The sequence below is a fragment of the Siniperca chuatsi genome, linkage group LG15 (genome assembly GCF_020085105.1).
Source record: "Siniperca chuatsi isolate FFG_IHB_CAS linkage group LG15, ASM2008510v1, whole genome shotgun sequence".
In the NCBI taxonomy this organism is placed as follows: domain Eukaryota; kingdom Metazoa; phylum Chordata; class Actinopteri; order Centrarchiformes; family Sinipercidae; genus Siniperca; species Siniperca chuatsi.
Genome location: NC_058056.1, coordinates 14,428,996 through 14,453,133, shown reverse-complemented (window position 1 = coordinate 14,453,133; position 24,138 = coordinate 14,428,996). Strand labels below are relative to the sequence as shown.

General features: G+C 41.0%; 2 protein-coding genes across 4 annotated transcripts in view; one reads left to right on the top strand and one right to left on the bottom strand.

Moving 5' to 3' along the window:
* The first annotated feature begins 1,185 nt into the window (after nt 1–1,185).
* Nucleotides 1,186–7,683, top strand: plk4 (polo-like kinase 4 (Drosophila)). Its single transcript, XM_044167686.1, has 15 exons — nt 1,186–1,407; nt 2,331–2,426; nt 2,757–2,852; nt 3,402–3,516; nt 3,638–4,625; nt 4,708–4,799; nt 5,129–5,475; nt 5,578–5,682; nt 5,821–5,923; nt 6,010–6,159; nt 6,253–6,481; nt 6,580–6,682; nt 6,773–6,910; nt 7,004–7,110; nt 7,242–7,683. The coding sequence occupies exons 1-15, from the start codon at nt 1,378–1,380 to the stop codon at nt 7,351–7,353; spliced, it is 2,811 nt and encodes a 936-aa protein (XP_044023621.1). The 5' UTR covers nt 1,186–1,377; the 3' UTR covers nt 7,354–7,683.
* Nucleotides 7,684–7,981: 298 nt separating this feature from the next.
* The window catches only part of itpk1b (inositol-tetrakisphosphate 1-kinase b), a 31,425-nt gene continuing 15,268 nt past the window's right edge, over nt 7,982–24,138 (bottom strand). For all 3 annotated transcript variants that reach the window (XM_044167688.1, XM_044167689.1, XM_044167687.1), the window contains 7 exons: nt 20,641–20,758; nt 13,961–14,059; nt 13,686–13,726; nt 13,188–13,353; nt 11,899–11,966; nt 11,648–11,810; nt 7,982–10,751 (listed from right to left, as the gene is read on the bottom strand). In XM_044167688.1, the coding sequence (XP_044023623.1) occupies nt 10,444–10,751; nt 11,648–11,810; nt 11,899–11,966; nt 13,188–13,353; nt 13,686–13,726; nt 13,961–14,059; nt 20,641–20,758 (963 nt within the window). In that variant the 3' untranslated portion in view covers nt 7,982–10,443. The remainder of the gene's footprint in view (nt 10,752–11,647; nt 11,811–11,898; nt 11,967–13,187; nt 13,354–13,685; nt 13,727–13,960; nt 14,060–20,640; nt 20,759–24,138) is intronic.

Sequence of the window (24,138 nt, the reverse complement as noted above, 5' to 3'; positions counted from 1 at the left end):
AAATTAAGCTTTTAATCATATTGTGTATGGAGCCCCGAAGTATTCAAACTTAAATTAAAAATGTAGACATTAAGAAATAATAATCATGTGAATAGCAACAGACAACATGTTTAATGCAACCAGGGCATTATGAAATAATGCAACACATTTTTTAAAACTCGGGTTATTAACAATAAGAGAATTTATTATTGTCATTTTCATTTAATTCCAGCAGTTTTATGTAAAGTAAAAATGTCCTCTTTTCTAAAGTCTGTTTTTATTTAACAAGGCCATTTTTTCCAATGACCATTTTTCATAATGCCAGTTTTCATCACCAGGTCTTTGTCAGTCAAGACAAACATGGCCAAGCCAGTATGTGATTGTAATTTAGGAAATTAGGGCAGAAATATTAAGTAGATTACTTGCTTGAACGAAAATTAATCAGCAACTGTTTTGATAGTCTATTAATCATTAAGGTAATTTTTCAAGCAGAAATGTCAAACATTCTCTGGTTTTAGCTCCATGAATGTTAGGATTTGCTGCTTTTTTTGGGTTTTATATCATTAGAAATTTAATATCTTTGGGTTTTGGACGTTTGGTTGGACAAAACAAGCTATTTGAAGATGTCACCTTGGACTTTGGGGAATTATGATGAGTATTTTTCATTATTTTCATACATTTAATCAACCAAATGATTAATCGATTAATCAAGAAAATAATCATCAGATAAATCGACTATGAAAATAATTGTTAGTTGCAGACCTAGATAACATAACATTTCATAAGAATAATAACATTTCATAAGAAATGAGCTGAGATTTAGAAATGTATTGAAATATTTCACCATGTTATGGTTATATTAAATATTTTGTCTGTATGCACTCATCTGATTACTTATTTCATAATGTATTATTTACTTATTTAATTTTGAACACTTTGGGTCTCCCTAGAATGAATGCACAACCTATATGTTCAGACTTATAAAACTAAGCCTGCAAGCACAGATCTGAATAGATATATACATATAGAATACAAATATAAACTTTACAGATACAAGCTTAAATGTACACGCTTACAAAAACTAAGAAGACGGGCATAAAACTGTACCTTTAAGCACACCTTTATGAGTAATTTAATATAGTTTTAGGAGGCCAACGAGACTCTTAAAGGGGGCGTGGTAAACCCTGGTTGTTGTCATGTGACGTAGGGTGTGACGTGTCTAAGGGAGTAACGGGCGGATATTTTCAAAATGGAAGAAATGGCAAAGTTTTGGAGGGGAACACAAGAACAACATTTATTTGCCCTCTGAGAACTCCTGTACCGACTATCGATGCACTCAGCCGACCGAGGAACATTATTACAAACCTGCATGCATATGCAAGGCGAAAACCAGGCACGATGAGTGTTTCGATCGGCGAAAAAATCGAGGTGAGTTCTTTTGTTAGGCTAACGCCCACAAGCTAACTTCAAACTAACCCCGGCTGGTCATGTTAGCTAAATGTAAGGTTGCAGTAAACATAGGTGTTAAATTAGTTGGTTAGCCGTGAGTTGAACGGGGTTTGTCGCTACATAATAACGTTAAAAGTGTCAAAAAAATATTAAAGTTGATACATTTAACTGAAATCTAACTTATCAAACGTTACACTATCCGCTAATAATATAGTACTAGTTAAGTAAACGCCATTTAATTAACCAATAACGTTAGCTATTTTTATTTTATCTTGTTTGCTGTTTCATATGTCCTGAAAGTAGTTTTTGAATAAAACTTGCTATTATTATTATTAATGTCAGTGTTATCAGCAGTGTGTTGCAGCCTCGGTACCTCGGTGTGTAACCTTACCCTGGCTCTCTCTCCCGGGACAAACAGTGTTGTTTCTCCTCACTGCGTCAGTTTGGGATTAGTTAGTAATTCAACATGCTGCTTGGAAACGGCTACAAGTGGTCCTCGTTAGCGGGAAGACAGCCGGGATAATTAAAGGTTTTGGTTGGCCATATGACAGCGTCAGGTGTTGGTGGCTTGTATGACAGTAAACGTTTGTTGTGGGAGTATTTCTCCTATGTGAAGTCGTTAGATGCTGGATTGTCTGTTTTACTGTGCATCCAGCATGTCACAAGCTAGAGGGACGTTTGATCAGGTTATTCACTATTTCTTCCAAAACCTTTCTGCTGACACCCAAGCCAGCAGAGATGAGGAGAAAAGTGTATCCTATGCTCAGGAGCTCAGGATCGAGGTGCTTTTAAAGATCTTGTCTGTCATAGGATCAAAATAGAAGTAATCATAGTTATATTTCTGCAAATACAATTGTATTATTTATATAACTTAATGTTTATTTTCTTTCCTTCTCATGTAGGATTTTAAGGTCCTCACCCTCCTGGGGAAAGGCTCCTTTGCATGTGTTTACCGGGCAAAATCAGTGAAGACGGGTCTGGAGGTTGCTATCAAAACGGTAAGAATCCCTCACCCACCATTTATGTCTTAGTCGGTGATAAGAGGTAATTATAGCACGCTTTACCTGTAATGTAGATACTTAACCAAGACCCAAGCTGTTGCCACTGACAGTTGAGGTATAAATGGGAACTGTTGGATTATTAGACATTAGTTGCCTCCCAAGGGCTTCTTGTGGTCCCTCGACTCCTCACAAATGAGGTCTGAATAGTTAATTGTCTTTGACATATTGACTACCGGAACAAACCACCGAGCAGCAGCGCTGTGCCACATTGCATGTTGATGCTATGAGTGGCAGGTGTATAATTATTGCTGTTGTTCCCGTCTGCAGATTGACAAAAAAGCAATGCACAAGGCTGGTATGGTTCAGCGTGTGACAAACGAGGTGGAAATTCAGTGCCGACTGAAACATCCTTCAATACTTGAGGTAACGTTGGCTGGACACAACACATTTCTTGTTACTGTGGGTTATTATTTCACTACAAGTCTGCTGTGGCACTTATATATTTGTTCACCATAAGATTTTCTGTTTCTGTTAATGCTTTAAGTAGAAACAGACAGCACTACTTATAGGAATTCAATTTAGTTTTTTGGAACATGAAAAAAACCCTCAATAGTTACACAGATTATTTGGAGCAACTATATATCAGCTGTGTTTGAGTCTGTATATATCAGCTTTGTGTTATCGTTGTCATGGTTATGTAATGTTGACAACTTGCCCATACCTACTATAATTACTTTGTTCAGTGTTATCGTCCCACTCTTCCACTTTTTTCCACTTTACTTAATTTAAGGGTTGGTCATCAGTATGCCTTTGAAGATTAACCAGCAGAGCATGCTCTTTTGCTTTGTCTAAAGAATTTTGAGTTTGGACGCAAATGTCAAATATTTTCTTGATTTTGTTGCACTCATATTTTTGTGTCTTCTCACTGACATGATAATAAATACTGTATTATATCTCATGTCTTTATTTAAGCTGTACAACTACTTTGAGGACAGCAACTATGTGTATTTGGTGTTGGAGATGTGCCACAATGGAGAGATGAGTCGGTACCTTAAAGAGCGGAAGATGCCCTTCTCTGAGGATGAAGGTCAGGAAGAACTATTTTAATTAGAAAATTAAATATGAATTATGTTGCAGTAAATAGCTTAGTGAAGTTCAGTGTTGGAAGCTGCCAGCCTTTAAAAAATGTTGTTGTTTTTGTTTCACAGCAAGACATTTCATGCATCAAATAGTGAAAGGAATGCTGTATTTACATACTCATGGCATCTTGCATCGAGATCTGACCTTGTCAAACCTTTTGCTGACCAGCAACATGAACATTAAAATAGCAGACTTTGGCCTGGCCACTCAGCTCAAACTCCCAAATGAAAAGCACTTCACCATGTGCGGAACACCCAACTACATCTCCCCAGAGGTGGCCACTCGCAGTGCTCATGGCCTGGAATCAGATGTCTGGTCACTGGGGTGCATGTTTTATGCCTTCCTGATGGGTCGCCCCCCATTTGACACGGACACAGTCAAGCACACCCTGTCTAAGGTGGTTCTTGGGGATTATGAGATGCCTAGCCATGTTTCTTTAGAGGCTCAGGACCTGATCCATCAGCTGCTGCAGAAGGACCCCGCCCACCGGCCCAGCCTCTCTGCCGTGCTTGACCACCCGTTTATGACCCAGAGCCTGCTGGTCAGGACCAAGGAGCTGGGGTTGGGGGATGAAGGATCCATGGACAGCGGCATTGCCACCATCTCGACAGCCTGCACCTCCTCCACCTCAGCCAGCAGCAGCAGCCGCCTCCAGAGGAGAACCAGGCACATGATTGGCTCTGCCCTGCCTAACCGCATGGCGCCTGTTCCAAGTCTTTCACGTCAACCCAGCAACGCCTGTTTTGAGGACAGAGACCAGTGGCAGCAGCAGCAGCAGCATCCCGCGGACAGATTTCACAGAGAGGGCAGGAGCAGGGGGGTTTACGGTGGAGAAAGTGGACAGCCTCATTCTCGCTACCTGAGGAGGGCTCAATCTTCAGATTGCTCCGGCTCTTCTGTATCAGGCCAGGGGTTGAGTCACGCTGAGCTGGGGAGATGCCACTCAGAGGAGACTCTGACTGGTTTAGGAAGACCAGTCTTCCCCATGTCCTCCACTCAGCACCCATTTTCAGAGCGTGGAAGGCTCCCTTCTCCCCCTGTCAAACAGTCAGCAAAGTAAGAAGTCTCTCTTTTTATGATCTTTTTTCATGATTTTTACACATTTAATGAGACTAACAGATTGCATGTTCTGTTTCAGCTCTGGGTATTCGTTATCCACACAGACTGCACATCCACCAAACTTGCAATTTCAAGACCTGGAGGGAGTTACTAATTGGCTCAATAATGAGGGTAAAATTTTTGATTATCTGTGCATATGTGATAGATTTCAGCATTGATACTTTAGTTTTATCACTCAGCTAATTTTCTCATTCAGAGCAACTTTTAGTTAGTTCAGAAACTAACTAAACTCTTTGGTTGGTGACACTCTTAAGTGACAAATGCCTGTGAATGAAACAATCCTTTATTTGATTTACCCTTAGATGTTGAGGCTTGTATAGGCTCCAGTTAACCTTGTGAGACAGAATATGAATGAAAGGGTATAAAAATTGATAAAAGGATCTTTTAAACTCTCCAAACACAATTAAAGCCATCCTGCTTAAGCAAATCTTTTCTCTCAGCTTCTGGGCACAGGCCCGCAGACAGCAGCACTCACAGCAGCGGCGGCAGCTTCCACAGCAGCAGAGGACCTTTAGGAGTTCACAATTCCTGGACAGACAAGCCCATGGGCCGAAGTGTGAACCCTCACCACAACCAGCACCACATGCACCACAACCTTCCCTCTAATTCTGACTCATACAGGGAAAATATACCCGGAGCAGAGTTCCAACCTCCTCACGGCAGAGAGTTAAAGCTCCCTTCTGCCATGCCCAGTGTGGATAAAGAGAAGAAAACGCTGAGAGACATAGTCCCGCCCCTGTGCGCATCCAGACTGAAGCCTATCAGACAGAAGACCAAAAATGCTGTTGTAAGATATTGCTCATATTTTTTGCTAATCTGTTAATGTCCACTGTGTGGCCAGTTGACATAATTGCTGATGTCTAATTTATTTTTCTTATATTTCCTACAGGTGAGCATCCTGGACACAAGTGAAGTGTGTATGGAGTTGTTGAAATGCCACAGTGGTCAAGAGAGGGTCAAAGAAGTTCTTCGGATATCCTGTGATGGTTCAATGGTAAGCTCACTATGTTGCACTTTGAAGTATCTCTCCTAAATTTTCCATATGTGACTGGTAGGGGGTAGTATAACAACATAATATGACGCAAGGCTGGTGGCATAATATAAAGCTTATTATTATTATCATCTATTGTAGGTAACGATATACCAGCCTAATGGTGGAAAGGGTTTTCCTGTCCTGGACTGTCCTCCTGCTCCTCCAGAAGACATTCTGATTTGTAGTTACGAGGACCTTCCAGGTATTCTGATGGATGCATCACACCCAGGAACATCAGCTTATGTAAGATTAGAAATTGTATGTTAATCAATTTATTTTTTGTCACAGAAAAATACTGGAAGAAGTACCAATATGCCTCCAAGTTTGTGCAGCTCGTAAAATCCAAGACTCCAAAAGTGACCCTTTACACCAAGCATGCAAAAGTCATGCTGATGGAGAACTCTCCCAATGCAGACCTGGAAGTTTGCTTTTATGATGGTGAGTCAGGTGTGCATGTTGAAACATGTGATTCCACTGAAGCACCGACCCCTTTTCTGTCTGAGTTCATATGTAATGCTTCATGTTGTGTAGGAGCAAAGACCCACAAGACGTCAGAGCTGGTGCGAGTGGTGGAGAAGAGCGGGAAGTCGTACACGGTGAAGGGCGAGGTGGGGCTGAGCGGCCTGAGCCCAGAGAGCAGGCTGTATGTGGAGCTGTCGGATGAGGGCCACAGCATGTGTCTGTCCCTGGAGGCCGCCATCACAGCGGAGGAGCAGCGCAGCACCAACGACGTCCCTTTCTTCCCCATAACTATCGGCAGGTGAGAGGAATGTGCTTTTAATTGTATATTCTTGGTTTTAATGCTGTCCTTGCCTTGTCTGTGGCTAATGGTAGTTTTATGTACGTCGCCCCTCCTAGGAGACCTGTCAACCCAGACTCCCCGTGCTCATCGTCCATGCCCTCCCACCCGGTGCCTCCTGATACAGCTTCACCTCCTCAACCTCCACAAATCACTCCTTCAGTGAGTGTCTCACAGCCCTACACTTCAGGATGTATGAACGGATGGTTTAGAGGCTTTAACAGCTAGATAATTGTAATAAATCTTTTCCAGATGATCTCCTACGATGGGTCTGATTTCACCACAGCCAGCCTGAGTAAGAAAAGCTCCCCAGTGCGACAGGACCTGGTACAAAACACAGGAAAAGTGGTTAAGTCGATATTTGTGCCCAATGTTGGATGGGCATCCCAGGTAATTGACAAATGAATTAACCTAATATTCTGTAATCAGTGAAGGAACTGCCTTTGTTATTAAAAGATTGAATCTCTGTTTTTGTATCTGTAGCTGACAAGTGGAGAGGTGTGGGTGCAGTTCAACGACGGGTCTCAGCTGGTGGTTCAGGCAGGAGTTTCCTGCATCACCTACACGTCTCCAGAGGGGATGATCACCAGGTACAAAACATGTTAGAAATGTGTTGTGTCACTTTGTTTGCTTGTGTGTTTATCAGTTTTATTTTATATGTTTGCATAACTGTAAATGTGACAGCTCCAGCTGTTCTCACTAATGTTTCTCTTCTCTACAGGTATAAGGAGAACGAGAAGTTGCCAGAACACGTCAAGGAGAAGCTGCACTGTCTCTCCACCATCCTGGGACTGTTGGCCAACCCGACAGCACATCACCTACAACCTCATTAACACCTTATGGTTAAAAAACATCCCAGCAGCACAGAGGCCTGGCAGGGAACAGAAAGTAGCATTAGAAACCTGTATACCGTCTTTTGTCTGGTGTTCTTGTAAATATATCTTTGTGTTTTTTTTGTTTTTTTTTACATGTACAGAAGACTAAGATTATGAAGATATATTTTATTTTAATAAGCTACCATTTTGTATAGTCTCAGTTGGCTTTGTTGAAAAAGTTTGTGTCATGACGTGCGTGTCATTTTTTACTGTGTCTCTAATTCTATGAAATGTGCGATTCATAAATGCTGAGGCAATAAACATCTGGAGGCTGGGTGGAGAAATGCTGCACTTTGTTTTGCAGTTGATATATTCATGAAGGGATTTTTGTAGAAAAAATTAAAGTGTTTAGAGCTACCTTATGGTTTCAGTAATACAGAATTTACAAATACATCAAGTAAGCTACTAAACATGCAGAAACTTTGATTAAGGTGTACATCATTTATATACTAATAATGACCATAAGAGATGTGGTAGGATATTATCCCTCACTATATTCAAAGAGAACCTACATAAAACACTGGACAGGACAGCATTTACCCACAAATTATCAGTTAGGAAAACAGCTGAACGAAATGGAGTCAGGTAAGGTTTCTCATGTTTATTTCACCCTGTTGGTTTGGCCCTTTAATTTAAAAAAAGGTCACAAAATTGTGGATTTCTCTCAATTACAGAACTGATACAAAACATACTGTACGGCTGTAAGCCTAGGCTAGGCATATATACACGTACTGTACAAGACGTAAACATTCAGGTGGAAGCTGGGAGCATGATGACTGTCTGGGTTGCAGAAATGACAAAGGGTAGGATTAACCATTTATTTCCCATTTAGAAGCACGTTAAGGAACACAACATAGGACACACAATTTCAGTGGTGTACACAGATATCAGCCTAAACAGGGACACACCCAAAACTTTGCACCCATTTCTAGATGAGGAATTGGGGAAAAGGATGTGAAAGGTTCCCCTGAACCTGCTGCAATACCTTTGCATTTTGAATATTATATCATATTTTGAATTTATTGTCACTTCATGACACATTATGAGAGATTAAAACAGGATACTAACCTGTGTTGTGGAAATATTCTCATAAATATGATGCGTCTAGAGAAAACCAGTTTTCATAATGTCATTGGTATTCTTTGGTCCCAGAGAGATGCTGGTGAGATGGCTGTGCTGACACACTTGTTTATCACCACAGGATGAGCAAGAGGACAGTCAGTTCCCCTCAGAAACTGATGGAGGAAATAAAACAGCTAGGAGGAGCTCTCTGGGACAAGAGAAGCAGCAGGCTCAGAGGAATGCAAAAATCTGTTTGCATTGCAGGTTGGCACTCTTTCCCACTAGATGCTAGAGGGAGACAACAGCATCAACCACAAGCTCATCTGTCCCTTTGACACCACCTGTATAGCCAGACCCATTTCTACCATAGCTCTTGTAAATATCCACTGTTTGTTCAAAAACAGCCCATGCTTTCATTTCATTTATATAAAACATTTTCCCCCATAAAATCTCAATAAAATAAAGTTGCTCTTAGTAGATATCAGGACAAAGATATTAACAAAATTGAAGTAAAAAAATCTCACAGTGAACACTGGGAACAAGAGCTGGACTGTCTTCCCCCACTTCCCCTCCTAATGATTTTAACATGTGACACAAATACAGCAGCTGGAACAGAAGACAGGTCGGAGAATTTAAGCTTGAAGCAAATGAACTAACGGGACTGAAGGTTTCTTTAACTACATTTTGTAATAAGTGCTGTTAGAGGGAAATTAAATCAGAGGTAATAAAGCTGAACAAATTCCTTTGTTATCTATAACTGTTGTCATTTAATGGTATCAAAATAATTAATACCCAATTGGTGGGTATTAAAACACACATTTTACCTTCATTTTAGTGGAATAATTTATTTTCAGATTGGCCCTAAGTCAAGTTGGCCTCAAGAGTGTAGTTTGCTCACATTACAGATATAAGCATTGAAGACACGTGGAGAGTCTGTTTAAGGAGACTACAAACCCATGAAGTGATGAGAGTCTCACAAGATCCCACTTGGAATTCTGAAAAATCATGGAATTCTCTGAAAACATCCACAAACACAAAAAGGGAATGTGATCCTCGTCTTCCTGTACTGGAGCGACTCAAACTGGGACTCAAACAAGGACGCGGTTTGTTTGTTGAACACCTAACATCCGGCATCCGACATACAGTAAAACGCTCAAAGACCTATAAACATTGGTGCAACATCATCAAAAAAAACAAACTTGGTCACATGGCCACGGACATTTACTTTCTTTCTTTTTAATCACTGAAGATCATGTTTTTTTCTGCAGGCGTCCTTCCTACGCTCAAAGTAAATTTGATGGCACTCGGAAAAGTAAACGGCTTACCTGTTTGTTTAAACTAATGAAACCCAAAACTATCTTGCCGTTCATGTTCAGACTCATTATGTCCTCTGCCATCAGTTTGCCACAGTCACATAGCAGCCCGGGATCTGCGGAGTAGTGTTCAAATGTCCAGCCACCTTTTCTCCCCCTCACTTTGTGCCGAGGGAGTCAGTGGTATTGACCAGAATACAAATACACATCACTGGCACGGCCCGTCACAATGTAAACGTACCTGCGTGTGTGTGCGTGTGTGTGTGTGTGTGTGAGAGAGAGAGAGATACAACAGATCATACATTGCACATCTAGTGGCCCATCTTTCTCCACTGCTGATTCGACCATTCCCATTAGCTACCTCATCTGGACCCTTTTTCATTAGAGAACTCACACGAGAGAGAAAAATAAAATCAGCTATTAGGCAAAAGTTCCCAAAAGTTCACATTACAGTACTGTTAAGTCTCATTAGACAAAACGAAAAATACAAAAAGGCAGAGAGAAAAATGCTTACACCCAATCACCATCATTTTCAATAACTATATAGGAAAAGGTTTTTTTGATTAGATATATTATCAACATCATAATTATTATGATTATTATTCATTATTATTGTCACCATTGTCATCCGTTTTTTGTTCAGGGATCAAACGGAGTGGGGGCAGGGGATCAGTCACTGGGAGGAAGCCTTGGTAGCTATTGTGGAAACACAGTGCTGCTGGAAGTTGGGAGACATAGCCGAGTTGCAGCCCAGTCTCTGACGAGGGCCCTTTAGCCCTCCGTCGCCCTCTACGATCCAGGGGCTGCCGCTGGCCTCTTTTCCCAGCATGCTGCAGCAGCCGGGGGCCGGTGTGGCGGCGTTAGGTACCGTGGTGCCTTTGGGCTGCTCGCTGGCAGGGGCGAAGTCTGGGTTGTGGCTCTGAAGCACGCTGGTGATGTGGTTCAGGAGGTCATTGAAAAACTCTGGGACGCCCTCATAACCTGAGAACACGGGGAGACATTCAGTTAGTTCAGCTTTTACAAGAGTTGCTCGTAGAACTATTTCAATTATATTTCTGTCTTTTGTATATAGTATATATGTATCATATATTACATCAACTAGCCTGAAACTGCCATTTCATTTTACTTAAATTTTTAAGATTATTTTTTTGGAAGGGACAGCTGTGTGGGAAAGGGAGAGAGGGGATGACATGCAGCAAAGGGAAGCAGGCAGGATTTGAACCTAAGGACTCAGCCTTGTACATGGGGAGAGCAAAGAAGAAAAAACACAAACTTCTGCTACACAAATTACCATAACATTTTTTGATTTTTCTGTAATCGTTTATTTTTGTGAAATATTGGATAATTTGACCTCTTTGAACAGTTATTCAAATGAAACTGCCTGAGAAGTTTAACAGAAATGTGGTGGAAAGGTGAAACTGTTGTTCTGTAACAAGCCATAAAGGTTGGGAATCACTGCTTTAGTCAATTTTTTATATATATTTAGTAAAAGCTATGTCTTAATGTGATTACTATCAACTTTTTTGGGTCGATTTAATCATAAAATGGGAAGATAATAATAATGGGAAGTAAAGAAGATTGCAGTTCATGTTACTAGTACACAGTGACTGAGACCTGGTGCACGTTTTGACTTCAAACACAGAGTTCAGGATTACACAGGTGACAGAGGAGAGGCATTTATTTCATTAGAACTGGTTGCACAAAAAAATGACATCACTACATCTCTCAGTTTTTAGACAATGGCACCAGAAAGAGGCCACGAAGTCACCGTAGAAAGAGGCCTCTGTGAAAGTGATGCTTATTATCTGCTTAATGTGCAGATACAAGATGAGCAAATAAAACAAAACCCACCGCTGTTGATGAGAGGCTGCACCTACCAGGGAATGCATTGATGTCAATGACGGCATGTTGGCCTGTTTGGTTGTTGATGATGACGTCGATACCAAACAGGGACACGCCCAGCGCCTGCCGCAATGACCTGGACAACTCTCTGATGACATCATCACTGGGTGGCTGAGACACTCCCTCCACGTTCTCTCTCTGAGATAAACATAAAATATTAAAGTATAATAGCAACAAAAACTCATAATATCACATAAGATAGCAGTCAGTGACATTTTGGACGTACTGTGGTCAAGTCTGAGGACGACTCTGGTTTGGAAACATTGTGGCTGTTGAAGAAAATTGCTTTCCTGTCTGAAAAGGAAACGGAGAAAAAAGGTGAGGTTGAATTTTAAAGAGCTTACGTTTCTCATCTCAGGCACTAGGTGGCAGCAAAGCTCAACTGGTTACACAGTGCAATGAGGCAACCATTTAGCTTTTCTAAATTAATGTCTTTCAACACCTGGTGTAAAGAAACAGAAACCTAAAACTAGACCACCCTGGTGTGAAGTCTTTTCACCTTTAACCCTCTCATGTCATGTTGAGTGTTCACTTAAGAACAAAACAAAAGCTAGTAAGTTGTTTACCTGGGCGAGGGATTGTCTTTGAAGCAGTGATAAATGGGATGGGATGAATTGCGAAACTTATTGCCCCTTTTTTCTTTGTTATCATTGTAATGATTAACATTAGAGTGTGTTAGAGGGAAGGAAGAGGGGTAGGGGGAGTTGAGGGAAAAAGTAAATTCCATCACTGTCCAAATAAATATGCCCCTTGGCTTGTAGACGGTCTTGGTAATTGGGCAGATGGGCTCGTACATTCCCAGACTGGATGAACAAACACCAGTTTAAGTCGACAGAAGCATGGGAAGGAAGGCTGGATGGGACAGACCATCTCTCACACTGTTATTTTTAAGTTCTTTCCAAACGCTAACCCCTACCTTTCTGTAGCTTCTTCCCTTACCCTTTCATCCAGCCTGTCCCTCCACTTACTGGATAGGAAACACAATGTATATAGCTCCAGGCTGCAGAGTACAGTGATGTAAATGCTGTGCAGATGTAACACTGTGGTATGCTGCTGTATTTGTTTGACAGGGGCTGCGCTTTTCTGCTGCACCACTCGGCATTCCAACTGTTCTCTCTGCACTGTTACACAAAGCAGACTACTACACTGATGGTGAAACCTGGTTTGCATGAGGGCCTCTACTGTATCACATGCAAATACTGGAGACAACCCTAGACGACCCTGTGTTGAAAGCTGCATCCTGGGTAAGGCTTCTGACATGTTGATGGAGGAAAAACGCCGCTCCTCTTGTTAATTTTCAACAGCATGTACCAACAGGGCAAAACTCAACTGCACTCTGCTGCGTCTCTTAAAAGGGTGAATAGGTCCAATCACAGGGACTATAAAGCCATTTTATGAGGTCATTTATTGGGTAATTTGGAGAAGCTGTGCAACTTGTAGTCTGGCCAGTGTGGCTGTTGGCAGCCCTTGGACTTCCCCACCCGTCTCTCTCTCTCCACCTGTCTGTCTCCTCACCTGCCGGTCCAGCGGGGAAGTTCTTCAGTGAAGGTCTCTCCACCACAGTGTAGGAGTCTCCCACTACAAACACCTTGTAGAGCACTGCGTTGTGGTTGATGAAGCTCTGGATCACACAAGGAGGCTTCACGTCATTCAGGTCCTCTTCACTGAAGATAATGGCCATCTGTGGACAGGAGGACACACAGTACATGACACACCTGAACTTAAAAAGGAAAATATTTATTTGTTGTTCAAACCAACAGGCACTTTCAGACACAAATCTAGTTAAGTCCTAACTTAATTCAATGCGGTGAGCGTGGAGGAATGAAGACTATTTGGCCAGCCTGACAGGAGTATTGATTTCAGCTGACACACAGATACACAAGTACAGCACTTTATCTGATTTTGTTGTTTGGACTTGGTTAAATGACAATCCTGTGATAGGACAAGTGTTACTGCTTGCACAAAGCAAACTGTGGAGGGTGTGAGTGATCTCTGATCCCCCTGGCCTCTTACCTCGTGGGAGTTGGTTCCATGAGCAACCCGTGTTTTGCAAACTGTAGAGAAGGATTAAAGGTGAGCAAAAAGCAGTTATGAAATTTCAACATGGGAACAAAACATCTCACACTTTGACAGTGAACACAGAAATGTGAGACAGGTAGTGAATTAGCACAACATTTTCAATATAATTACAATATAAAAAAGGTCTAATTAATGTATATAGAGTATAGATTTAAGTCCTCAGTATCTATAGGATGACTGAGGTAAAAAAAAAAAAAAAAAAGACTTACTGAAGGGGAATGTGAGTCCTTGCCTCTTGATCTGCTCCAGCACATCTGGGCTGCACTCCGAGTTCAGGACCATGAATGGAGGAGAGCAAATTCTCTCATCTAATAAAAAGAGAAGTAAAAGAACATGGAGGGAATTGGTAGAGTTAAGAGTTGGAGAGAAATACTCCAAAACGGTTTTGAACATTTTCAGTTAAACAGAAATAATGATGGAGAATAAATGTCAGATATTTTCGCTAGTGTCGGCTTCTTGAAAGTGAGTGAATTACACTAGGGCTGCAACTAAAGATGATTCTAATTATCAACTAATCTGTTAAAAAAAAAAAAGATTAATTGCCTGGTATATAAAATTTAAAAAGAAATGGTGAAAATCACCATCACCATTTCCCAGAGCCTGAGGTGACATCTTCAAATTGCTTGTTTAGTTCAACCAACAGTCTAAAACCCCAAAATACTTTTTCAATTAATTTCTGCTGATATAACATCATTTCAGGCTTAATTTACACCCTTGAAACACATTTTCATCAGTTCACATGATGAACCAACTACATTTGTGGACACAAAAAAGGAAGGCCACAATCTGCTCTATGATCCATGTATAAAAGGTGCAATTTCTGATTTAGTTTGGTACAGTTATTACTGCTGGTTTATAAAATAAATCTTGTTTTGTAACATTTAAAAACTGTTGTATTGTCAGTTTTTGCTCTCTGGCGAACAGCTTTATTGGAGAGTGATTTCTGTTCCTTGTTTTTTCCTGAAATAGCAGCACTTGAAGCTATTCTTTCCGTTAACATTCATAGCCTACTTAGGAAAAAATGAAGGGCAGCACATCCTACTGTAGTCTGAGCAAAAATGCTCAAGATCTGTTCAAGATGGGGAGCAGATGAGTCTCTGACATATGCAGACACACCTTATTTAACTTAATTTGGACATGTATTTATATGTTTATATTTCATCCTTGTGACAGGTTTAGACAACAAACACAGCAGAGGCCATCTGAGGCCCAATGGGACAAATGACTCCTGTCCAAATAAATAAAGCAGAAAGCTGCCAGGCCCTTCTGCTCCTCCCAAACAACACACACACACACACACACACACACACACACACACGCATGCACACTCACACAGGAAAATGCTGAAACACAGGAAGACACAATCTCATGAGGAACTACAGACAAGTCAAACCAGGAGGACATTACAGAGTCATCAGATACATCACCTGACTGACAGCGTGATTGATAGCTCACTAGTCAGCCAACTGCAAACAAAAAATTGCTCACAATAGAAACTCGGCCATACCTTCATTAATCATAACTGAGGCCAGGGCACACATTCAGCCTCTTTCTCACCAATCTCCGCCATGTTTTTACATCACATTACATCACATTTGCAATCACATCCTGTAGCGACAGGTCGGTCAGTTGTGATAACACTGAAAATAACAAACATCCTGCAGCTTCGTCATACGTCACCATATCAGGGCTCAGGACGCATCTATATTAATGCTCTGCCTTCTGTAATTACCCCTCTGCAGTAGGTACATAGGGGTGATAAGGCAGCTGGTTGGAGATATCACCACAGGAAATCAGTGAGGGGGCCAAACTAAGAGCTGGCAAATTGCTAATGACAAAAACACAATAGAAACACGCCGGCCTTTGTGTGCTGTGGGCCTCAGCAGTGGCAGGGCTCTCTGCTCCCGCTAGTGCTGAGGTCAGTAGAATCTCATTTGCCTACATTTACTCCAGTGCTGAGTGTTGAACTCTGGGTGTACACTGGGCCCCACTGACATCTACAGCTCCCACAGCAGCCAGATAGTGCAGATACACACAATAACCCTTGGAAAACCCCACGATGAAAGCTGATGCATGAGCCAAAAAAAGAGATTTTTAAAAGCCCAAAAGTTATCACAGAAACTTCTTAAGTGACATCAAGCTGTAGAGCAGGTCCCAGTAAAATCAGCCACATCTGCTGCTGTGTGCGGCACATACAGTAGTCCAGTGTTAAGGACCCTGTTACTGTAATAGTGCTGTATGATAGTGTAGTGAGCAGGGAGACATATCATTAGGGCATAATTCGTGCTTATTGTTGTAGTTTTGGCCATCATTCCGGTTGGTAATAATAATATTGTACTTTTGATAATGCACTCATAGTTACATTTTTAAAGCAAAAGTGCCACAGATTCACTGGTCATTGGGTATCTTTGAGTTTTGGACTGTTGGTCGGACAAAACAAGCAATGTGAAGACTTGACATTGGGTTCTGGAAAATTATAATGAGCATTTTTCACCATTTTTTAGACAAAACAATTTATCGAGTATAGCACTGTTACAGCCCTATATTGTACTCATCTAGTTATTTGCTGAGATTAGGGAATCTGGTGACATTCCAACAGGTCAATGGACATGAGCTGTCAGGCGATCATACAGGTTTTAAACAAAAACCAAGGTTAGCCAAACTTATTTGGAAGACAAAATTAAGTCGAACAGTAAAATTATGACCAAACCTTTTCACTTATATTATAATTAAATAGATTATAATCTATAGAACAGAAACCAGTATCCTACACTTTAATTCATGAATTGTACCATATACTGTATATCGCACCTCCCTTTGTTCTACATGTCATCAGAGTTTACAGATCAACATAGAGGCTCAACTTTGACCTGTTATACTTGCCATAGTTATGCACACGCAGGTTTTATGTGAAATGAGGGATTATTACTGACATTATAGGTACAACCTCTTTTGGTATTACGTCTAAAAAAAGTGGTTTGGATCATCTGGCTCATCTTTGGCTTGTTTACAACCCGTTTGATTGTCTGACTTTGTTGTAGCACGTTTCAATATCTCACATCTGATAGAAATAATGACCACAGCTACGGAAATAGGACCTAAAACACAAAAACCTGTAATAGTCCTTCCAGTATCCACCCTGTTGATGTGCTCTTCAGCTAAAGAATTGCTGAACATGTGCTTTGACCATTATGTACAAAACTAATTTCCTAATAGGAACACTTTTTTACTTCAAAAAGGAATAAATCTGCATCTATAAAGCAAGACAAAACAGATCTAGCTCAAATGTTTCTATTTTTTGCTGTTACAGACGAACACAGAATCCTCCTATTCTCTCTCACAGGCAGATACTTGTTCTGTGCTCTATAACCTTTCCCTGTGCAGCTGGGTCTATTCCAGTGTTGGCTCTGCAAGCAGTCACTTTTGGGAGCGGGAAGCCTGGAGGGTTACCCATCAGTCATCTCTGCACTGGCTATAGCCACCCTCGACATTCTGCTGTTATTTTACCAGGACAGGAATAGCAGCATAATGACTTTCAGAAAACGGGGAAAATATCCCCATTACATCACTGAGTTCCCAAAGACTGATGGCGTTAAATTTTGTCAAACAAAAAACCATCAAAAGACCTAAACCTTGTCAAACGGAAAACATTTCAAGCTCCAAGTTAAGGATTTATAATAAAGAGACCAGGGATTGGTGGATAAGAGAGCGTGGCCAAGTTTGTAATAGCGTGCATACTTGGCTATGGTTGATGCTTTAGGGATAGGGGGGTGGAGGGGACGGTGGGGAGGATCAATCTCTGGCTCTGTCTAAACACTGCATGCTCGCAGCAGACCCAGCGGAGCCGAGGGCGACGTTTACGGGGCTCCACAATGAGATGCTTTTTAAAATGTCATTATTGAGTTACACTGCCTTTTTTAAAAACATTTTTATTTCTCTTCTTTTATCTCATCGGGACATCTGCTGCATTTCCTCCGCTCTGTTACATCATATTCATGAGAGCAAAAAAATTAACTCCAAACTTATAGAGTTTAGAGTGTGTTTCCTAGAAACCCCAGCATCCTCTCTTACTGATAAGATTGTTTTCTCATAAAAAGGTAAATCGTCTGATGATTGTGACAAAGCATTATCATACCTGACAGGCAGGAACTCTTTTACTCAGGTTGGGCAATCCTGTCTGCCCACTTGGCTCATTGGACTTGGACGAGTGTTTGGGTCTTAAAGTGTCTCAGTGTTTGTCTTTCTCATGCTGCAACTATGATTAAATATTGATCACTTGCATAAACGGGACCCTTGTTCTGTTGGCCCTTGCAGAGGGGTGGATTAATGCTAGCACAGGGAGCTCAAGACAAGTCTGATTAATATACGAATAATTCAGTTTGATCCTGAGGAATCAGCTTGTGTTCAGGAGAATTTTTTTATCCTGAGCTGGAGAGGAATAACATTGAGAGAGGCTTTTGTTTTATAGAATGGTTGACTTGACGACGGTTTATGTCTATAAAAAACAGTCCAAGATATCAAAACTCAAGCATACACAGGAACCAGTAGATTCCACTAAGTAACATAAACATTTACCTTGCTCTGCCTCACATAGGAAACACAAAACCAAGTCAGACAACAGAGCAGTGCCAAAGTTCCAATAAGCACAACTATGAATCAGTGACACTGATCCTCGTGTGGCCCTTGTCTGGATACTTTCTATTAAACATAACATTAAGATGAGCTAATTCTTGTACTTAAGTTTATATTTATTTAAACAATTCAGAGCAGAACAGCTAAATGTACTGTGACTGGGGCCATTTAACATCGAGAGACTACTCAAGTGATAAAATAAGGTTAACTTTTCCAGAGAAAGCACAAGCGCACCTCAAGTGCTTCCTCCTATTGAGTACTATTCTGAGTCATGCAGACTGAAGCATGGCAGGCTCTCTATGACTTTTTAGTACTGGGTTGCCTTGGCAGCTGCTCCAGGACTCCATGGTTTCTGCTGATAAGGTGGAGGAAATGGCTGTGCCTAAGAAAGTAAGGTAGACTTTCCACACTCTCACACTATCCTCTATTTTACTCTAACCTTAACCCAGTTCTCTCAGTCTCTTTTTTGCCCCCTGAAAGTACATTGATCCTCAGTCACTTGCTTTTTTTCCCCCTACAAACACAGTGGTGTGGTGTAGGATTATAATGGCTTACAATTGTCAGGGAGGTTTGGTATGCAGGCCTAAGTGTGAGCAGAGAGCACCACTTGCATTAATGGAAGCAGACTGGTGAAAAAAATAAAAGCTTCCTATAAATGCAGCCAGTGAGCCAAATCTTCCTCTTCAAACCAAATACACACAGTGAGTGAGTGAGTGATGCAGCTTATACTCTTTGTTTACGTAACAGCCATCATGTCTGTTTGGATAAAAAGACGTCTTCTTGCGGTTCTATTTTAAGAAACTCATGACACTGTCGACATGCCGAACCGCCTCTGATCCGTTGCTCTGACACCAGACTGCATCTCCCCACACAGAGTCATGGACGATTGGTAAAGTAATACTTAAAAGGTTTACGTTCCCTGCCATATATGGGGGTAAAGGAAATGTGGATGAGTCACAGGTGTGTTTACAGTGTGTGTGGGTAGGGAATGTGCTCCTGTCGTCATTGTATTTCTCTGCCTCCAGCCAAAATACATTGCCCGTTGATTAGTTTATGAGGTCAGCGACAGAGGAAGATGTTGCCGGACCGACTCGAAGGCAAGTTCTGATCCTTCATTGAGAAATACACAGAGCCAAGTTCATACTGGGTTCTTGCAGGGGGACATGGAGAGGTGCTTTTGTCGCGTGAAAGGGAGGAGAGGAATTATGATATCAGCATAGCGCTCAACCGGCAAGAATTAACCATCTGCTCGGAAGCATCGAGTAACATAATTCAAGTGAGAGGCGACAGCGCTGTTATCCATGTGTCCCCTCTGGAAGTGAAGAGGAAAGACAGAGAACCTACAGTTACCACAGCTCTCTTCTTTTAATAACATTAGACACTTTAAGTAAGGTAGAAGGCAGTGTCTATGGAATCAACAGTTCCTTTATTACTTTAGACATCCTCTACTTTTGTAGAATATTGAGGATTGGGAGAGGACACTAATGGTGTTTACTTAATTTGAACCCATGACACGCTGTGTATTGACTCTACACACAGAGCAAAAGCCTGGTCACACCGCAAAGTGACACAGCAAAATGCACTCAGTTGCCTGTTTATCAGGCACAACTAGCTAAAATGAATGCAGTCCACTGAGTTTTTGTTGAAACAGTTAAAGAGATTGATTCAACTTTATGGACATTTTGGAGGCTTCTGAACTTCATGAAGTCCAGCAGAGTGTGTGGTTGTACTGGGCAGCTTCCAGGTGTCAATGTGTGTGTAACTGTGCGAATGTGATCAGGGTGTTCCTGCAAAAGAGAGGCGTCCTCTCAGTGAAACTTCTCTAAATAAATAAATAAATAAATAAATAAAGTGGTGCTGGAAGCTTGGTGACGTAACCGGACAATACATTAAAACGGTTATTTTCAATGGAAATGTATTTGTACCACACACTCTTGTCTCACAAGTGACTGCATACCACGATAAATCTCTTTTGTGGAGCAGTTTATACTCTGACAGAGCAGGGGTATAAAAAATTGGATGTTGCGACACAGCAAATATCAAAGCTTCCTCCACTTTGGACTTACAGTTCTCTTTTTCCCCTTAATGGTCAGCACAGGTCATTGGTCAACAGTTTGAATTTGTGTGTCAAATGTGACCTCTCCTCCGTGAGCAAATTCAGTTCAGCAAAATCGAAACTTGTTTCTTACGCATCTCTAAGCCAGTCAATGGGAGACTGCTGTGCACAAGTGTTACCAAGTTAAGTGAAACATCTTACCTTGCATACAGCTCTCTATCCTGTGGATGAGCTGGTAGGACTTGCAGCGATCCAGCAGAGTTCGGATGGCTGGAAGGGGGTCCAGTATAATGGTCTCAGGGTGGGCATCAATGTAGTCCTGAAAAACAGATACACAAACATTTTATTTACTTCTGCTTTTTACATTATTTATGTTCACATAATTTTTTTTTACAGATATCTTAAATGACACAAAAGTCTGCCCATAACCTAAATCAGTCATGATACGCTGCCCAACCTAAGTAGCAGCATCTTCTTTGATTGTGGTGACTGGCAATGATTTATACTGTACACATTTTTTAAAAATCGTTTACATCTCCTACTGCAACACTAGAAGCTACAACCAGTGTGTGTAGAACTGAAACGGCTACTCACTTAATCATTCATCTATCAACAGAAAATGAATCAACACTTTTTGATAAACGATTAATTGTTAAAGTCATTTCTGAGGGAAAACTGCAAAACATGCACAGTTTCAATTGAAATTGAAATTGAATAACATTGGGTATTGGACTGTTAGTCAGATAAAACAAGTTATCTCAGGACGTTCCCATGGGCTCTGGAAAATTGTGATGGGGATTTTTCTCTATTTTCTTAAACAGTTTAGACTACACAACACAACAGATTAATCATTAAAGGAAATAATGGGAATATGTGGATATGTTACTAGAACATACCAGCCATCTGCCATGACACACGTCACACACACAAATATAGCCATACAGATTAGAAATGTTAAACAAACATATTGAAGTACAAATACAAACACCGAGTTGAAGGGTCAACACACCTCACTCTGTATGTGTGTGTGTGTCCGAGCTAGAGAGAGAGTGTAAGATGTATGCTAGCTGGTCTGTGTAGGTTACGTCACTACATCTCTGCATGGCTGGCTGTAAGGTTTGCTATTTTACATAACTGCACTCCCCTTCTCTCCTCTCCTCTCGTCGGCTCTCCTCTGACTCTGTCCCCACACCACCTCCTCTCCACTTTGCAACTCTCCATGCTCTCCACATTTCCATCTCTGCTCTGTGGATTTCTCTGCCAACCCTTCCTTCCAAGCAATTTTTACTGACTCACAAACGCTGTCAGGTGGAGCTGGCTGGCCTGCACCTTACACAAACAGCCTGCCTTGTCACATCACAGCCCTTTAAAAAAAAAACAAAAAACAAAAAAAACACCACATCGCCACTGTCATACACGTTAGCATGAAATTAAACACACAGGGTAACGTCAGACCTCAAACACAAACTCACAGCGGGAAAAAAAGCCCATTTGTGAACTAACTCTTATTATATCCACAGATACTGACGCACGCAGCATGTAAACACATGCCTTTGTCTTGACATGGAGGACCCATCTGTAGGATTTGCTGGGATCTAACGGGCAATGCTGATCAAAGCCAGTTGAGCGGTTATGTAAGTCAAACATGCTGCTGCCAAAAAATAAATCCAAACTAATCTTCCAGGAGTTTAGAGGAATACTCTGCTGATAAGGACTGTCACTTGCTGATTTCTGCATCTCAGTATTAGAAACACATTTAAACATAGACAAGAGGGGGAGGTGAGACGGAGATGAGCACTGGCTAGCAGGTGTTAGAGAGGAAAAGAGCCAGATATATGTCAGTGTGGGTATAAGAGAGTGGGTGTTAGGGCTGCACATTTTCTGTTTGCTTTTCCGGGCAGATCTGTTTCCTTAGGGAAAAAAACTGTTCAAAGCCTCAGAAAATATGGTCAGCAGAGGATCTAATCTGTGCTGCTAGTTGTGAGCCATGTCTGTAATTCCACAGGCATCAAACCTGAAGTGGGAAATAATTTTAGTACCACAACCACATCAGCTTGAGTAACATAAGCTGAGAAGCCCACTAGACTAGAAACTTAATTTATGTTTGTAGCAAATTATACCTATATGGCAGCAAGTTAAACAAAATATAATATCTCTACATGTGTTTATAAATATTTAGAATTGAAACTTTGCCTTTCAAATGTAATCATATTCGGTATATGGCATAACAGTCATTTCTATTTCATTCATTACAATTTGTAGGTAGCTGACCATGCCAAAGATACTAATAAAATATACAAAGGTGAACTAATTTAGTTCCTTAAACCACAGCCAACCACAGTTCACTACTTACCTATTAACAAAATAGATTAGCACTGTACCCATAATCATGCAGCGCCGGAGTATAATCATGCACATGTCCGCTGTGCACACAGCTCACACCTCAGGCCACTGAATCACCAAAGTGCATCCCTGCTTGACATTTTGTTTTGAATAAAGAGGTATTTTAGAGAGGAAGGCTTATTCCCTCCACCACACAAAAGGTTATTTATGATCACAGCTGTGTCATGTTAGAAATGCGACAATGCTTATATATCAACGAAAATGTAATCACAGATGACAGTTGTGTTCAGGTAAAAAGCTAGAACTTAAGAGGTACAGACAGGACTGAGACAAAGCTGAGCTGTTGATTTACCAGCTAATACTCGATCCAACTTTCATCTGCAGTCACAAGCTTTAGTTGGTGAGTGAAAGAATGACAATGTTGGACTAAAACCACTGTTCCTCTGCACTGAGAAACGTCTACTCAGGTGGTTTGGGTACTTGGTATTAATACTTTCAGGGTGCCATCCTTTAAAGATGTAATATACACAGCAGACTGGGAGAAGACCTTTGGTTAGGATCAGGACACACTGCGTGCTTGAGGAGAGATTTAGAGGTCAACAAAGTGAGCTCTATTAATGGGCATGAACAGCAACAATTAGGTAAAGGGCCTTGCAGGAAAGTTACCACTGTTCTCCTAAACCATATTCCCTATAACTAGGGCTGCAATTAATGATTGTTTTAATGAATCTCGAGACTATTACATTTGGGAAGCTGGAAACAGCAAATTTTTGGCATTTTTGCTTTACAAATGACTCAAATGATAAATCAATTATCCATATTGTTTATCAAATAATTGTATCAGCACTTCATTGTCTTTGTCTGTGCTTGTGTTAGGTTGGGTCCTGAGTGTAGGGGTCAAAGTTCACCTGTAATGTGCCTGCGAGAAAACCTGGCTTCTGCTGGAAACAAATGGGCCACTTTTTGTTTACTACACAGCATTTCACTGCTAAGAAGTTATGATGCTGCTTGTGGATGGACTCTGAGTTAAACCACTGGTGCATAGCCTCTGTATGTATAATAAGTGCCATTTTAACTTTTAAAGAGATAAAGGCTATGCATTGCTGCTGGAAAGCTGTAACTTATGATACTGAAGCACATTGAAGACACACAACTAGAGATGTTTTGTACCAGTAAAAAAAGTTAATATTTCTATTTGTACATGCTACAAAAAAGGAGTTAGCATTTGTTTCAAAAGGGCCTAGAGTACCATAAAAGTGTGCAGATGTTAATATTAATAGTTAATATTAACCAGGTTCTGCCGTTTAAGTGATTGCTCCACACTGACATCCTGTTTGTCCTCTCTAAATGAGCAGT

What these genes read in the sequence shown, in the direction of transcription:
- plk4 (XM_044167686.1), top strand. Translation starts at nt 1,378, where the DNA reads ATGAGTGTTTCGATCGGCGAAAAAATCGAG. An exon ending in CCTGTCAAACAGTCAGCAAA is followed by an intron (nt 4,626 to 4,707) that starts GTAAGAAGTCTC and finishes GTTCTGTTTCAG; the next exon opens with CTCTGGGTATTCGTTATCCA. An exon ending in GGAAGTTTGCTTTTATGATG is followed by an intron (nt 6,160 to 6,252) that starts GTGAGTCAGGTG and finishes CATGTTGTGTAG; the next exon opens with GAGCAAAGACCCACAAGACG.